General features: G+C 46.7%; 1 protein-coding gene across 1 annotated transcript in view; it reads right to left on the minus strand.

The window, feature by feature from the left end:
- LOC135104388 (netrin-1-like) overlaps window positions 1-18,153 on the minus strand; it is a 94,354-nt gene extending 76,201 nt beyond the window's left edge. Inside the window, exon 1 of the mRNA XM_064011776.1 lies at window positions 16,634-18,153. Within this exon, the coding sequence (XP_063867846.1) occupies window positions 16,634-17,672 (1,039 nt within the window). The 5' untranslated portion in view covers window positions 17,673-18,153. The remainder of the gene's footprint in view (window positions 1-16,633) is intronic.
- Between the last annotated feature and the right edge of the window lie 384 nt (window positions 18,154-18,537).

Here is an 18,537-nt window from a genome sequence, read left to right on the forward strand (position 1 = left end):
GACTGCACTTCCTACACCATTCCACACCATGTTAACGGGAATCCTCGCCGCTCATTAATAGCTAAAGTTCCCTAGTGACGTTCTTCTCCTGGCGGACCACTTATACGCCGCTGCCTCCGCCTTCACCGCTACTCCAGGACGTTCTAAAGGTCTCCAGGGCGCCACGCACACTAAAAACACTAAAAACTCGAGTCTAGCGCACGGCAATGCAATCAGGAATACAAAAAGGTTCCTTGGGCTCGCCGGTAGTGTGGCAAGGACGTGCAGCGGTGGGAGGGAGGGAGGGAGAGAAAGAGGAAGACAGAAGGGGAGAGGGAGGGAGAGTGGAATGAGTGAGGCAGAGGAGGGAAGTTTAATGTCAACGATGATCCCTGACAGCAACATGAACGTAATGAAATGAATATAAAAACCTGTCTCGGTATGCGAATGTGTGTGAGAGAGAGAGAGAGAGAGAGAGGAGAGAGAGAGAGAGAGAGAGAGAGAGAGAGAGAGAGAGAGAGAGAGAGAGAGAGAGAGAGAGAGAAATCCTCACGTCGAGCCCCTATTATAGTAGCGACTCAGTGATCTGTGATACACACCAACACAGAGGGAGACGAGGCGCCGCTGCCCTCCCCCCTCCTTGCCCCAGCTCCCTTTATGAACAATGCCCCTCCCTCCCTCACTCCCTCCTCGCCAAGTGAAGGCCACGGAGCCGCCGCCCGCACAAGCCCATTCACAGCTTCAACTGAGTAAGGTTGCAAGGTGGTGGGAGGGGAGGGGCGGGCCAGGGGACAACGGTGCATCGCCTCACACCTGAACGCCCGCGACCTTCACCTGCGAGGGAGGAACGGAAGGCGGCCACCAAACCAACACACAAAGGCCTGAGAGAATTTTACTACTATCGAAATATGGTTGGAAGACGAGTTTTTATCTATTTGTTAGTAGTAGTGGTGGTAGTGGTGGTGGTGGTGGTGGTGGTAGTGGTAGCAGTAGTAGCAGTAGTAGTAGTAGTAGTAGTAGTAGTAGTAGTAGTAGTAGTAGTAGTAGTAGTAGTAGTAGTAGTAGGAAGTAGTAGTTGGAAGATGAGAGTTTTTATTTATTTGTCAGTAGTAGTGGTGGTAGTGGTGGTGGTGGTGGTGGTGGTGGTGGTGGTGGTGGTAGTAGTAGTTGTAGTAGTAGTAGTAGTAGTAGTAGTAGTAGTAGTAGTAGTAGTAGTAGTAGTAGTAGTAGTAGTAGTAGTAGTGGTAATAGTAGTAGTTTCAACGTTTAACCCTACCCTACTATCTGCTTCTTTCCTGGATTTTCACTCTTTTCGATCAGGGAGTCTTATATTACCACTACTTTTCTTACTTCTATATACAGATTATAACTATAAAGATTCCTATATGAAGATTGCACCCATTGTAACTAGCGGCCCTCATGAGAAAAAATCCCTCAAAGAAACTTAATCTATCGTGGGAAACTTATTATTGGGAGGAAATCTTGGAGGGATGGAATGTTCGTGAGGAAATTTGCCTGAAGGGAGATCAGTTATAGGATTTATTCTGTGCTGCGACACTGACACCGGAACGCACCAGCGGTAATATGTGAGCATTCTGATGTGAGTCTTTCTATCCACCGTGAAACTGACTTACTCTGCATTAATATAAAGTTCATCATTAGCCTCTTTGATTCACCGGCTGGATAAAGGCCTCCTCCAACATCCTTCTTTCCTTTCTGTCAGTTGTTCGTCTATATCAGGGTATACTCCAATATGATATATGACACCTCCCTTCAAGTCCACAGGTAGCCAAAGATTGTATTCTGATACACTTCTGCCCACACCGCCACTGCATTCGAAAGGCTCTAGATGAAGTTACACGAGTTTTCAAGGATGTTTTTACGGTTATAGTGACAGATTAACAAGATTTCTACATTATTAACAGGAGAAACGCTCTTGAGAACCCGGCTAATGATCTCTGTGGCCTTTGAAAATAGTCGCGGTAAGAGAGCAAAGCGTTCCTGAATACTGCCTCAATTCTCAGAGGGACACCGGAGACAGGTATTCCAGTGGCTGCATGATGAGGGAAGAGGGCCACGAAGGAGGGAATAGCGGAGGAACGCAGCGCCTCCACCGCCCCTCACCCCTCACTCCTCACTCCACCCAAACACCCAACACAGACGCAGACGCTGAGGAGAGTAGAGGAAGGGGACCAGAGGAGAGGGAGATGGGAGAAATGAGACCTTTGCTTCGAGTCAATAAAAACCGATGTTCCCTTTACAGTGACTCGCTAGAAGACCCGCGCCGAGGGAACGATGGAGGAAGAAAGAGAAGAGAGGGAGAGGGAAGGAGGAAGGGAGGAATGGAGGGAGGGAGTGTGGCTCAGTGTTGCTCCTTTCCTCCACTTCCCTCCTCCTCCTCCTCCTCCTCCTCCCTAGGGCCGGAACATTACTGGTGAATAATACAGAAGACCAAGCGCTGGGAAAAGAAGATCCATGAATGTTTAGTGTTAGTTCTCATCCTCCGGGCGCTGCAGGATGGGGATGCGAGGCTGTACTGAGGCTGGGGAGGCAGTAAGGCAGTAAGGGGGATGACATATGCAGCAGGTAGAACTGGTAAATACATAAGGGTAGTTCCAAGACACAAGTGAGAAGTGATACAGGTAAGGTAAGGACTAGTACGAATACAGGTAGTTGCCTCATTAATATACAGCTTCTGTGACGGGGATGACATTTTGGTGCAGTCCAGGTAAGTGAATGAGATGTAAACACACACACACACACACACACAGAGAGAGAGAGAGAGAGAGAGAGAGAGAGAGAGATACAATCCCCCTGGTGGTCTGTACAAGCAGCGAGGGGGAGGTAAGGTCACTGTTTCTGCATCACCCTGTGTCTGGCCGTCGGCATCCCCGCAACACACACGCTTCTGTTGCATTACAATGAGGCCCTTAACTCACCCCTTCACCCCTTCCCAGGCCCCATCACAACACTCGTCACCCTTCCCCTCACTTGCCCCATAACCTTTGCACTGCGTTCTCATACACACCTCATGGTCTTAATCAATCCCTTTTAACAGATTCTAGTGGAAGTAATTGGGATTTTCAAGGGCGTTTCCATGATTTTACTGATGATTTAACAAGGATTACGGATTATTATTATTGAAAAAAGGATTAAAAAGAACCTGATTAAATATATCTATGGTCTTTGAAGATTGTCATAATGAGAAAATAATGTGTTTGAAAATTCGCCCATGCCCTTTTCATCATTCCCTCATCCCTCATTTATCCACACTATCCTACACTGTCACTCCTCCCTTCACAACCGTCTCACTCCTCACCCTAACTAACAATGCCTTAACAAAATTCAAGTCTGTCGTTTTCTTCAATCCCTTCGCCCTTCATTTACTCCTTCACCCTACACGATCGTCCTCCCTCTCACCCTTCTTACCCATCACCCTAACACATCACCCATCCCTCACCCCTCCTATAGTCTTCAGTAGTGTTCCTCCTATCCTGCAACCCTTCTCTCACCTCGTCATCGCCTTCTTTCCTATCCCCTTCATTCCATCCCCTTACCCCATCCCTATTTCATCCCTTCTCTCAGCTCATCACCCCTCATCCCTCACACCATCTGACACCCGCTCCCTCATCCGCCCCCCCACACCTTAGCTTTCCTCTCACGCTTCTCCTTAAAATCCAAAGTACTTTTTTTTTCCCAGCTTTGTCTATGGGAAACTAAATATCTCTCTCAGCCATCCTTAAGGGGAAACATGTCAACTTGTACCAAGGAAGGGAAAAAAAAAATCCTGTTTCGTCTCAGCTCGGTGATTCTGTCAAGAGGGAAATCAGCTTGCGCCTCTTCTTGTTGCCTTTGTTGTTCTTGGAGAAGGAAACGGAGGGGATGGGGGAGGGGGGAAATATATCTTCCTCACTCCACCATCCATACAGTAGCGCTGAAGATATGTATGGTGTGGGGAGATGGTTAAATGAAAAGGAAATATTGAAGGAAAGAAAGGAATGATGAAAGAAAGAAAGAATGAAGGAAGAAAGGAAGAAAAGAAAGAGTGAATGAAAGAAAGTAATAAAGAAAGGAGAAAAAGGAATGAAAGAAGCAATGAAAGAGAGGAAGGAAGATGGAAGCGAAGAATGAATGAGTGCATAAATGAAAAAAGAATGAAAGAAAAGAAGACAAACGAAAACAGTGTAAATAAATGAAAGAGAGAATAAAAGAAATCGACTATAATAAAGATAAACAAATGAGTGAAAAAATTCAATCAAACACAAAAATCATCAATAGCAAAAATATTACAAAACTGTGGAAATAAAATATAACAATGAAAAGAAAATTTTAAAAACTGAAAGAAACTGAAAGAGAGAGAGAGAGAGAGAGAGAGAGAGAGAGAGAGAGAGAGAGAGAGAGAGAGAGAGAGAGAGGAGAGAGAGAGGAGAGAGAGAACGTTTACATCTAGCGTCAAGAAAGAAAGAAAAAAAAGAAATATTTCTCTAGCCATATTGTTAAGGGGAAAAAAATCTTACGACTACCATAGCAAAAAAAAAAAAAAAAGGAAAAGAAAAAAGAAAAAAGGATCTTGAACATTAGTAAAGAGGGAAAAACTGTTTCTTCCGCGGCTTCTTAAGGGGAAAAAAACGGAAAAAAGAAGCATCTCCTTAGCATAACTTACGACTCACCACTGCCATGTTGTCAGTAAAACCCCCACCCCCTCTCTCTCTCTCTCTCTCTCTCTCTCTCTCTCTCTCTCTCTCTCTCCTCTCTCTCTCTCTCTCTCCTCTCCTCTCTCTCTCTCTCTCTTCGACCCGATAATCAATCATTCAAGAGGAAGATGACCGTGGCTGTCCATAAGTAAATATAATAAAGAAGAGAGGAATGAAGGAAGGAAGGAAGGAAAGAAGGAAAGAGAGAAAGAAAGAAAGAAAGAAAAAAGTAAGTAGGTAAATGTAATAGTCTCTTTCTCTCTCTCTCTCTCTCTCTCTCTCTCTCTCTCTCTCTCTCTCTCTCTCTCTCTCTCTCTCTCTCTCTCTCTCTCTCTCTCTTTACACTTTTATTTATTCATTCCTTCGTCTCCCCTCAGCTGTATATATGCATAAAAAACTGAATTAAAGAAAAAAAAAAAAACAATTTCCAGGTCGTTAGCTCGGTGACTGGCCCTTTACGCTGCCCTGACACACCCAAGAGAGAGAGAGAGAGAGAGAGAGAGAGAGAGAGAGAGAGAGAGAGAGAGAGAGAGAGAGAGATAGGGGGTTTCCTTTATATCACCAGCGCCTTTTTTCAGCCCACAAGGCAGACCTCAGGCAGCCCTACGACACTTTTGAGTACCTTAAGCCCTTTAGCAGTTCCCTCAAACACGTGGCAGTTTGCAAGATTAGACTCTCTATTTGATTCACGTTAATTTAATTTCAGTCGTCGCTTCAGTCCTTGTGTAGCTCTTAAGGCCTCCAGCAGTCCCTCAAAAATGGCTGTTCCCAGTTTAAACCCTCAATTGACTCAAGTTAGTCTAGTTTCAGTCGTCGTTTCAGTCCTTGTGTAGTTTTAATCCCTCAACGCAAGTTCAAGTTTCAGTCTTCGCTTCAAACTTCGTGTAGCCCTAAAGACCACCAACAGTTCCCTTCGTGAGACTCTTACAGCCCTAACAGTCCCCTTACTGAGACCCTGACAGCCCCTCGTATGGTCCGCAGTTCAGGTTCCAAAAGCTGGTAGCCCCGCCTTTCATTGTAATGTAATTCTCAGCCACCTCTCTCTCGGGAAATTAAGATCAACACTTTTCTGTGCCGCCTCTTCCCTGCCAGGCTTTTGTATTCGTCTCACAGCTCTGTACCACCGGCGCTTCTCGTCCGCCCTACCTCCCATTTGCCTTCCATCCCGTCCCTTGAACACTATCTCACCTCAATAAAGCCTTCCTCGCCTGTTTATTCCCGCCTCCTGCAGCTCAAGATTTCGTGGTATTAACTTGCTGCACTCTTCTCGCTCCTCCCGTCTTCTCGGTAGGTTCCATGTATATAAATCTTCCCTTAATAGTTTAATCGACTGTACTTCCCTGTCTCCCCCCCCGCCCAACTCTATATAGGGGCACTAACTCACTGCTTTCTTCTCCCCTCTTAGTCTTCCCGCTTTTTTTCAGTATTTCAGTATTATAATATCCCTTTAATAGTTTAGTCGACTGTCTTTACCCTTCTCTACCCGCTTACTTAGGTTTCCATAGCATTACCTCACTGCATTCTTCCCGCTCCTCTCTCGCCCTTTTTCATTACCCTCCAAAGTATAAATTTCCCTTAATAGTTTAATCGACTGTCTCTTCCTGCGTCTCGCCTCTGGATTTCCATATTATCCTAACAACAGTTTCCCGACGCTCCCCGGTTGTCTTACCTCTTCTCTCTTTCTCTCTCCCTCCTTCCCATCCATCCCTGGAAGAACAATTTCCCGCTCTATTTCCCCGCCTGGCACCTCGCTTCTCTCCTCTCCTCGCCTCGCCTCGCCTCGCCCCCTTCACGTCGCGTCCACACCCTCAATCTTCTCTCTCACTATTTATCTGCATAACGAACAGCACCACGGATCCTGTTCCAGCGCCTCTCTCCCGCAGTGAACCTCTCTAGTCATGTCCCCTCACCAACTCTTGCCTGCCACCACCACCACCACCACCAGTACCACCATTCTAGCTCAGTCTTCCCTCATGCATTCACTGTCCATACTCTCTACATACTCTCTTCTCGTTTTCACTCTGCCTTCATCATTGTCGCTCATTCATTTAATTATTATTTAAACGGTTCAAGGTTATTCGCGATAACCTCATTTTCGCTTTAAAATCTCAAGCGACTCATGCAATTCCAGCGTTCAACTTTTCTCATTCTCACTTGGGTGTTCTCTTTTAAGTCACCTTCAACGTTCACATTCACCTTTTCTTTTTTTTTTAGTTGGTGACATGAAAGAGATGAAACTATCCATTTTTTCACCATTCACCTTCATTCTTTGACTCAGCGATCTACAACTAATTCAGGGATTTTAAAGCGAGTCACCTTCAACGCTCACATTCAATCCTTTTTTTTTTTTCAGTTGGTGACATAAAACTACTCATTTTCCTCCATTTTGACTCACCGATCCAAAACTAACCATACCTGTACAGCGTTCGTTCACTCGACCTCATGCTTCACTCACCTCAGCATCCACACATTCATCTCATTTTCACCCACAGCGTTCACCCTCACTCATCCTCGCCAGGTAATCTTATCCCATTCACACACAAGAGCTACACCACACACACATCACCTGGTGGCCATACTTCACACGCCTCCTCCCTTCACACCCACGCCTACAGCCACACCCCTGACCCCTCATGGCTTCATCTGATACCTCCCGATACACTGATTGGATTACATCACTGTGTATATTTATTGCCTTCGTTTATCTTATCATGTGTATTTCATTTTTCTTTTCTATTTTTTTTTTTTTTTTTGGCATGTTTACTTCCGTGTTTGGGCATAGCTGGGTTCTCTGTTTTAATTTCATTGGCTTTTTTTTTTTTTCGTTTTCTTCTTTTCTCTCTATTCATTTTCAGTCTTAATGCCGATAAGCTTCATTTATTTGTATCCATGTCGCGTAAAATTCTGCTCTTTTATGCGTATATTTCTTTTAGCAAGGTTTGTTAGTGGGGTGGATAATAATCAGTGAGTGGGAGAGAGAGAGAGAGAGAGAGAGAGAGAGAGAGAGAGAGAGAGAGAGAGAGAGAGAGAGAGAGAGAGAGAGTAGAAATGAGTGACTTGACATGATTAAGTAAATAAATGAGTGAACGAAAAGAAGGAAAGGCAAACTACATGAGTGAATCAGTAAATCATTAGAGCAAAGAAGTAAAATCTATATACATATTTCTACATTTATAATACGATTATCGATTTGCTCTGACACACTTCGCATTCTGTCCCTTGGCGAGACATGAGGGGCACCACCACCACCACCACCACCACCACCACCACAATCACCATCACCACCACCACCACCACCACCTCCACCACCACGTTTCCAAAGGATTAATTCTACTGATGAATCTTTATTTATTCACTGCTGATATTGATGCTAACGGTAAGGCGAATGAGGAGGAGGAGGAGGAGGAGGAGGAGGAGGAGGAGGGAGGAGGAGGAGGAGGAGGTGGAGGAGAGGAGGATGAAGAACAAGAACAAGGACAAAAACAAGAAAGAAAAGAACAAGAACAAGAACAAAAACAGCAACAACAACAACAACAACAACAACAACAACAACAACAACAACAAAAGACGAAGAGGAAGAGTTGGAGAAATAAACGACGGAAGTGATAGTAGTAAAATTATTTTCATTATTATTATTATTATTATTATTATTATTATTATTATTATTATTATTATTATTATTATTATTATTATTATCATTATTATCACCACCACCACCATCACTACTATCAATATCAACGTGAGGGAATCCTGAAGCATCACTGGGGATCACACGACGAGAAACAAGACACTTCAGAGGGGGCGTGAAGCAGGATGGGATGAACATTGCAGGGAGAACGGCAGCAGGAGGCGTCGTGGGGGCTGATGATGACGGTGAGATGACGCAGTAGCCACAAAGAGAACCAGACGAAGGAGCAGAAAGGGAGGTAGGGCGCCAGGTGCAGAGATATTGGAGGTAATGTTTGTAGAGACACTAGAGGGGGAAGAGGTGTATGGGAGAGATGCATCCGTAAGCCTGAGAGAGAGACATCATAAGGACACGGGGTAGCAAGCAATGGAGGGAAGGTGGTTTACAGGCCCGTATTCTGAAACGCTTTGCTCTCTCACCAAGACTACTTTCAAAGGGCACACAGATGTTTAGCCGGGTTCTCAAAAGTGTTTCTCCTGTTAATGATATAGAAATCTTGTTAACTTGTCATTAGGACCATAAAAATACCCTTGAAGACAAGTGTAGTTTCAACTAGACTAAAGCCTTTTGTGAGCAGTGGAGTGCGGCGTGGAAGTGTTCAAGAATATGGCCCATTGTCATAGAGGAGGTGGAGGAGGAAGAGGAAAAGAATAATAATAATAAAAAAAAAGTTCATCAAAAGATAGTCTGGAGTGTGGGGTTACCAAAGACGCTCACGGAGGATTTTGCGATGTGTGAAAAGGCACTGAGTCAAATCCGTCCCTTCACGTGCCCGCGCCGTGCTTTCCGAAACTCCGTGGAATGTTGTACTGCATGTCGGCATTGAAGACAAATAGATGCGTGGAGGGGTTTCGATCATCCCCGTGAAGTGTTCGCCAAAAATTGAGAAAAACATTCGCAGACTATCCGCGTACTTGTTGTATTATTTTTTTTTAGATTTTATTTCATACCGGCATCGCAGCGACAGTTATTTCTTTACATCTTTATTTGTCAGTCATTCACGTATCGGCTTGTTATTTTTTTATGACTTCACCTGCGAGCATGAAGTCAAATATATATAAAAACAAAATGTAGAAAGACGTGGGACGAAATCCTAGTAACCTGAAAACTGCGACGAGAAATAAACAGAAAATTGTGAACAGAAGACAACGACCATGACGAACACAGGACGCGCGCCGCCAGCCTCGGTCCCCGCGGCGGCGACGCAGCACAGCCAAGGGAAAAATGCAAAAAAGAAGATACACACGATGAAATACTTTACAGCTGAACTAAAAGTCATAGCCGATACCGGAACGAAAATTCCTACACGTCAAAGTTATATATATATATATATATATATATATATATATATATATATATATATATATATATATATATATATATATATATATATATATATATATATATATATATATATATATATATATAAAACATAGAAAGTGAATATCGTAGAGTACAAAAATTTCACTAAAAGAAAACTGCATGTCGGTCAAATTTCAGCAAGAGAAAAAATTCAACATGCATCTGTGAATTTTATAAACTGAAGTAACACGAATTCAAAAACTACTCTCTCGATTCCATAATTCATGCTGTGTACAGTACACTCACATGCATTTGTTTTACTGAAGGAAATAAAGGTGTACGCACGCACAGTACGTCACCTGCACCTCAGCATCAGAAAAAAAAGTATCATGAATATTTTTTCTTGCATTGCATACAAGTTATGACTCCAATCCTAAAACAGAAAAGTGCAAGGACAGCCCCTCCATCCACTCCACTAAAGGTGACATCGCAGGGAACCGGTTGGCCAGACGGCATGACACACGCGGGCCGGCCACCACACAGCGGCAGAGTCGCGTGGCGGCGGCAAGTGAGTCGGGCCAGATTGCAGCGCGGCGGCCACAACCACCGGCCAGAAGGACACAAAAGTTTCCAGGAAGAGCCACGGGAGGCCTTAGCGGGGCCACAAAAGGGCTTTGAAGCGACTTAACAAGGAGACTCAAGGCACGCACCTCGCCCGCTCACCAACGCCCCCCCAAACTACCACCACCACCACCACCACCAATACCAGTCACCGTGAAGAATACTCCTTAACATACTCCCTCCATTCCTCCACCATTCACTACCATTACTTCCTCCTGTTCCTCCTTCCACTGTGTATATTGTTACAGTCTCTCTCTCTCTCTCTCTCTCTCTCTCTCTCTCTCTCTCTCTCTCTCTCTCTCTCTCTCTCTCTCTCTCTCTCTCTCTCTCTCTCTCTCAATATATGTCTATCTATCTATAAGTACAAATTTACGTATTTCCACATCCAATTAACTATTTCAAAATGTAAACTTTTCCCCCAACTAATTAACGTAAAAAAAAGGTTAAATAAAAATACAGAATCGCATATCCTGTGATCATTAAATCATCGTGCTATCAACCTCTCTACGCATCCGTCCATTTTTGGTTTCCTTCTTTCCTACTTTAAAACTTAAAACTAAATATATTTTTCTTCTTTCGAACTGGTAACTTTTTTTTTATCTCTCCTTTTCTTCGTTAACTTTTCTGCTTAATATTGTACATTCTCTCTCTCTCTCTCTCTCTCTCTCTCTCTCTCTCTCTCTCTCTCTCTCTCTCTCTCTCTCTCTCTCTCTCTCTCTCTCTCTCTCTTTATCTATATTATCTCAGCCTGTCATTCTACCGTTCGTCTAAAAAAAAATATATATATATATATATATATTTATATATAATAAAAAGATCACAGCCTAGAGTTTTTCCTAAAAAATATAAAAAGGGTTCCAGAAGGCATTCAAGTATCTCTTCAACTATATGAAAAAGAAAAAAGGATTAGAAAAAAGGCAAACGAGAGAGAGAGAGAGAGAGAGAGAGAGAGAGAGAGAGAGAGAGAGAGAGAGAGAGAGAGAGAGAGAGAGAGAGAAACTAATGAGTTCCACAGCTGATGAAATTTGATACAGAAAAGATAAGTAAATTAATAAATGAGAGAAGAATCTATGCACTACAAATAAAGAGTCCATTAATTATAAAGTCACATTCCATCATTCTCTCTCTCTCTCTCTCTCTCTCTCTCTCTCTCTCTCTCTCTCTCTCTCTCTCTCTCTCTCTCTCTCTCTCGTGGCTGGGGATGCAACAAGTGGACTTCATCTCGCCACTGCCTGAGCCGCCCAGCACAAGTTTGCCACCAAGCTAAGTTACCCGCTCTGCTCCCCGCCGCCCGCCTGCCTGCACTCCCGCCCGCCGCCCCGCACGCCCGCCAGTCAGCCTTCCCCACGCCCCGGCCCGCCCATCTGCCTGCCTGCTTCTCCCGGCCTGTCTTTATGCCTGTCCTCCCGCCCTTCCGCCAGTCTTGCTGTCTGTTTACCCTCCCGCCCGTCCACGCCTACTGACTGTCCCGTGTTCCAGTGTTGAGTTTAAGGAAGGTTAGACTAGATGTGTTATTATTACGTCCGACACTTATATACTACTTCTACTACTACTACTACTACTACTACTACAGTCTAGCGTTCATCACTACTATATCTCAACCAATGTTCACACACACACACACACACACACACACACACACACACTTGTTTTGCCGTCGTTTCCTCTCATTCTGTGAACGCGTCTCCCACTCTTTCCGCCGCCGCCTCCCATACAAAAGCTCCTCCGCCGTCACGCATCCTTCCCAACACGCACTCCTACACGGCACTCTCCTGACGCGCTCCACCCCGACGCACTCCTCCCGCACACGCAATTTCCATACAGGTGCCCTCACAATATACACACTCCTTGACATGACTCAAGCACACACCCACACACACCACACACACGTAATTTAAACCATACGCTATTTTGTTTATTCTTGTACATTTCACGCACTCACGCACTCTTGACACACCGCACCGGTTACCAACAGCTTGCGTCTTTCTTCCTTTTTTTTTCAGACCAAGAAATTCACTGTAAGAAGAGGAGAGATAGGGAAAAGAAGGAGGAAGGGAGAAGAGATGTGTTGGCGGCGTACGGTGGGAGGGAAGGGAGTTCGATGAGTGTTGGCGATGATCGGAGAGAGGGAGGGAGAGGCTTAAGGGAGAGGAGGGAGAGGGGACCGGCGCTAAATATTATTAGCTCGGCAGCGGAACATAAAGAGTGTCAAGGCCTCTAAAGATAAGTTCATCAACAACTTTCCCTCTCTCCTCTCCTCTCTTTACATCCCTCCTATTTTCCTCTCCGAGTCACAAACTTGCTCACTGTCAGTCAAACGCAAAATCGGCACACTTTGTTAACCATTAAATTTGCCTTTGGTCTGTCTGCCTAACCTACCTGCCTAACCTGCCTGCCTGCCTGCCTGCCTCACTCTCCCACTTAGCCGCGCGCCACAACACCACTCCCTTCTCGTCCCCGTTTATGCATCCTCGTACCCTGCCAAGCCAAATGCCGTGGTATATGCACTGATTCCTCGCGGCGTTTATAGGACAACTCTGGCGTTACTTTACATGTATCAAAACGGAGTACAGTCTCATTACCCCTCCACATTTTTCTCCCCTTGACATATTGAAACAGTGACCGAAACTATTGGTGTTGGCTTAGGGTAGTTTAGGTGAACGGTAAATAGAAGGGAGAGAAACCTGTCCGGAGGGGGAAAGGAGTATGAAAATCTACAAATGCACGTCAGTTAGTTGCATAAATCGGCTGAACTTGTCCGTGTCTTTGTGCGTGTTGGTTGTATACTCCGATCTAAAAAATGTACATACCGTGCATCAAAACTAGAAGGAAATTTACACACGAATCAGTTACTCGCGAAAAGGTTAAGTTACACCGTGTTTCGCTGTGTGTATTGCCGAAGTAACTGTGATCGTAGTATTTATAACGAAAGTGTGAAGGAAAACCAGGCATTACGCGACGCTTAAGTCCACCTAATGACTCACTTCTTTATGAACACGACCAAGAAAATTACTGGGCACCGCTGACGGGACTGGCAGAGCTTACTTATTACGAGAACAGCCACGAAAATGTTACTCAAGTTTAGGGAGTCAGAGCGCCTGCTTCTTATACTTAACCCTGTAAACGCCGCAGGAAATTGCTACATGCGACGCCCAAAAGCAACAAACAGGACTCATGAGTATCACAAACAGAAGGGGGAAAATGTTACACGCAGCGCCAGTGTATCCGTGTTGGAGACTCACCCACAGTTGTAGCTACACTAACGAAACATTACAAAGGCAAGCAGAATAAGAGAGCATAACAGTAAGATAACAGTTAAATGGCGGAGAATATTTTGCTAACAGTGACAACGTGTAGTATGTAAAGCAAAATTTACCAGCATTACACTAACGAAACATCATAGCAAGCAGGGTAACAGAACACAACAGTAAAAGAATACTTAAATGACGGAGAATATTTTGTTAACAGTGACAACGTGGTATAAACTACAATAACGAAACATTACGAAAGAAAGGCAAGCAAAATAAGAGAACACAACAGAAAAAAAAAAAAGTTAAATGACGGAAAATATTTTGTTAACAGCGACATGTGCGTAAAGAAAAACTTTCCTGACAGCTGAAAATCATAAAGAAAACTTATCGACAACATTACGAAAGGATGGAAGCTAAATTAAAAAGAATGCAACGATAAAAGAACAGCTAAATGATGGGGGGAAAAACACAAGCAGCGTCAAGGTATCCATTATGAAAAAGTTACCGACACCTTGAGCTTTACTGACGAAGCATTACAAAAGAAAGGTGAGCAAAAAGAGAGAAGACACAGAACGCGGAGGCAACGTATTTATAAAGAAAAGTTACCGTCACTTTAAATGCATGTGGCAAACTTACCGACAACTTAAGTTATACTAACGAACATTAAAAAGAAAGACAAGCAAATCAGAAGAAGGTAATGATAAAAGAACAGTTAAATATTGGGGAAAATTTTGTGAGCAGCAGCAACGCATTTACAAAGAAAAGCTGGCGGGAAGTTAACGAAGCATTTGAAAAAGAAAGGCAAGCAAATGAATACAGTGCACTAATAAAACAAAGCACAGTTAGCTAAGGAGGAAATGTCCAAGCAGCGCCTGTGTACCCATGCAGACAAGTTACTGACAGCTTGAGCGACATTAGCGAAACATTCGAAAAGAAAGGTAAGCAAATTTGGAGAATACACTAATAAAACAAAGCACCGTTAAGTAGCCGGGTGAACATAGCTTGTTAGGAACACGACGGCGAGGAGCATGTTCGGCAAGACTTATCACCGCGCAACTCGTCACCTGCTTACTAATTAGGAAAAGGACGAAGGAAAAACGTTATGCTCGCCGCTCAAGTGCCGGCTAAGAAGCTGTACTTAAGGCTATTTCTTACAACTTATGAGGAAAATGTTAAATACTGCTGGAGTGGCTCTGAGTCTACTTATTACAGAGAGAACTGGGAAGAAAAACAAGCGAGGCCCTCATCTCCTCCTGTTCACCCCGCCGCCAGGACTAGCCCGCAGCCTCCCCGCCGCGCCAAGGCAGATCACCACAGCGGGAGGACTCAGGTATCAGGACAGGTGTATGTTAGGACCTCACCTCGCCCCGCCGCCCTACAGGATTTCAAGTCAATTTCCATGACAAAAGAAAATTGAAGTACGGGAAGATCAGCCAGCGACACTCTGGGTGGGTTAGGTGAGGTTAGGTTATGTTGCGTTTGGTTGCATTGTTCAGCTAGGTGAGGTAACTTGACTGACCTGACCCACCCCGTGTGTAGCTGTCCTGCCTGATCCTCATGTGATATGGAGAGAGAGAGAAAAAAAAAGGGAAGGGTTAAGCGTGAATGAATGTAAATAATGTAGATTTTCGTGTTTTGCCTTCTCCTTTGTCCATTTCAAATGTCATTTATTTAATTACAGGTGTCACACATCACCGGCTCCCCACGCTCAGCCACACCTTCAGCAGCACCTCCCTTGGCCATGACAGGATATATTCATCTCATTACTCCCAGGACACCCAGACCGGCGCGGGTCACCAACCTCCCGTCAGCCAATGGCCTGCTGGGTTGGTCACTGGCTTCCGCTCTCTGCACCAATGGGCTGCTCCGTGTGACGCTCGCCCCGCCCTCCTCGTAATTAGCTCCCGCCCACCACCACTACCACCACTGCCACCCCCCCCATTTACACCTCACACCACCGCCGCCGCCTCTCCGCTAACCACCCTGGATGGTGCCGCCGTCGCCGCCGTCCCGCTGAAAACAAAACCCTTGGATCACCACACCAGGCACATAAACACTTTTCTGAGCATACAATGGGGAGGGATTAGAATGTAGACACTGATGCCGCGGTATGATGGCAAGTGACGCGAATACTGTTACCGTGACCCAGAGCAGAGACAAACTCACGGGCAGCACACAGGAAGGACAGGGATGTTAGACAAGCCTTACATGAACAGCTCCACCACCCCTGCCGCTGAAGCGGGAATCAATAGCAGTCCTTAAGGTGAGGGGCACGCGGCGCGTCATTCATTCCCACTAATGGCCAACCGGATACCTGTCAGGAGAAGCCGCGTGACTGGCCGCGACGCGTTGTGAGCGCCGAGACGGAGAGACGGACTCGGGGCAGCAGGCACTTGACGTGACTCACTGCCCCGTCAGAGGAGGAGGAGGAGGAGGAGGAGAAATCATTGCGCCACAAGATCACAAGAGCCAAGCGGCGTAGAGTATCTATAAGCTGATGGCTCTCCAACAATAACAACACATACACACACACACACGAAACCGCTTATTCATACATTCAGCGCTACCCAAGGTCGCCCGTGATCCTGAGCCCCTCGGCCTCGTTGCCCCTCCAGTCACTCAACCGGACAGGTGACAAAACGTGGAGCGCAAGACACAAATGAAGTGCAACACCTAATGCCATTCTACACATTAATTGTGGCTGTGATGGCGAAGAAAGCAAGGCAGCACGGCGTGGCGGGGAGTGGTGGAGGAAAGAGAGGAGGAGGCGGAGGCAGCATGTGAGAGTCAGCCGCGGGAGTGTCGCAAGCTGCTCATGAATGAAACTTAAAACACCTCCCCGGCCCCCACTACCGCCGCCCGCTCTCCCCCCGCCTCCTTGCTGCGTTTGTTTGCTTATAAGCTCCCGTGCTGAAGGATATTTTATCGCTGCAATATGCGGGGTGTCGGTAACCTCACACCTCGCACAACAAAAGGAATAAGACGCTCGAGCAACCAGAAGGCCGAGCAACCTCCCGCCTCGCCTCGCACCACGCACTGCCATGCTTTACAGAGAGGAGAGCAGCAGAGCGGCTCGCGGCAGAGCCTCACACACTTACCTACGCACTCGTTGGCCTCTCGGGATGTAGCGCGGCCCCAAGGTCGGTCAAAGTGGAAGCGTCTGCACTTTTCACACTCGCGGCCGGCGGTGTTGTGGGCACAGTCACACACCAGCTCCTTGGTCGTCTTGTCGGTGATGCAACGGGAAGCGTGACCGTTGCACTTGCAGCGTCCGCCGACAGCCAGATCAGCTACAGCATACGTGAAACTTTCCTGAGCCACACTCTCGTTATCGGCCGTGGATTCGTCCAGCTCTGGATGCAGGCGATCCAGAACCACCATGATATCGGTGGCAGTCACCCAGTCCTGCAGCACCGGTGAGGAGTCGAAATCGCCAGCAGAGGGACGACCCTCCAAGGTGCTGAATGCGATCCTCGGTGACCCTGGGATGGTGACAGGGTCATTGAGGCTGAGGTGGGCATCAGTGCACAGGGCTTCCTGCTCGTTTGCCTTGCCGATCACCATGCGGCTCCTTCGGCGATACACCTTGCGGCACTGGGACGAGAAGAACTGGAAGGGGATCCAGGAATGGCCATAGTCCATAGACTTGTAGATGGCGAGGGAGTCTGGCTTCTGGCCGCAGAACTGGAGGCTGACGTACGTGAGCTCGTACTTCTTGCCCAGCGAGAGCGTGAGAGTCACGTTGTTGGGGTTGAGAGGGTCGATGGGTGCCGAGTGCCAGCAGGTCAGGTTGTTGGGGTTGTTGAGGTCGGTGAGATAGTGGGGCGGGTGGGAGGTGGCCGGGTCGCTCGCGTCACACACCTCGCACTTCCGTTTCACCTCGCCCTTCTCCTGCGTGGTGATGCAGTAGCGCGATGGGGGAGTCCCGCACGTGCTCGAGGATTCCATCGGCCGGCCGAACGCCGCGTTGATAAAGTCGGGGACGCACTTCTTGGGGAGGCTGCCAGTCTCGTCGTAGCACGGGTCAGGAGGGTTGTACTGCGCCTCGAACATCTTGAGGTAGCCGCCCGAGGCGTGGATCTCCCGGCCCAGCACCAGAAGGGCCGCCGCCACTGCCACGCGCCTGCACACCGACATCGTCACTAGATCACAAGGTCAAGGCCGCGGTCTACACTAGAGATCAATCAACTAAACTGACACAATCACATTGGGAACTTGCACAAACGTAATCTGTTACACATTCTTCAACTCACAACACAATTAAATTAATGGACTTTGCACCACTCAGGAGGCTGTACACCACTGTGCGCCACTCAAGACATCAACCTCCGGGCAGCCACACGGACCTGTAACAACAGTCCTCCCGGCTTGCCCGGCCACTGTGGGATGGGCTGGGAGCAGAGGCACACACTACCCTCGCGTCCGACGCACGCGATAACACTAGTTCGGGGCTGAGAGGAGGCGGGGGCCGGCCCACTCGCCTGGGCGGAGCTTGGCGAAACGCTCCGCCCACTCACGGTGAGCCACTTTTAAGATGAAATAACTCACAGATTCTTTGACCTATGACCCCCATAGTACTGTCTGATCCCCATACCCTATTGACGCCCCACTACCAAGCAGGAGCGCCCTCTGGAAGGACTAGCTACCGTCGCCAAGCTCCAAGTTTAGGCTCACCTCGTCCTTACGGAATCTTGTTTCAAAGTCTTTACTCACTGCTTTGCCTCAAGAGGAACACCTGTCTAAGAAAACTCGGTTTCGCTTTTCCGCTTCAGTGGTCTTGAGTCAAAATGTTTCCTCCAATCACTGCCGCGGAAAGGCCCAGAAAACACCCACGAAGAGAGCAATGTTGTCTCCGTCACCAAGCAGCATTACCGCACTCTTACCTCTCCCTCCCTGCTCCTACAACCGTGTCTGCCCCCAACCGTGTCTCCCTCCCCAGCGCTAAGGAAGGCTGCCGCAACCCATCACCTCTATACCTCGTCACTTTGAACAGGAAAAACTC

This window comes from Scylla paramamosain, chromosome 10 (assembly GCF_035594125.1).
Source record: "Scylla paramamosain isolate STU-SP2022 chromosome 10, ASM3559412v1, whole genome shotgun sequence".
Classification (NCBI taxonomy): domain Eukaryota; kingdom Metazoa; phylum Arthropoda; class Malacostraca; order Decapoda; family Portunidae; genus Scylla; species Scylla paramamosain.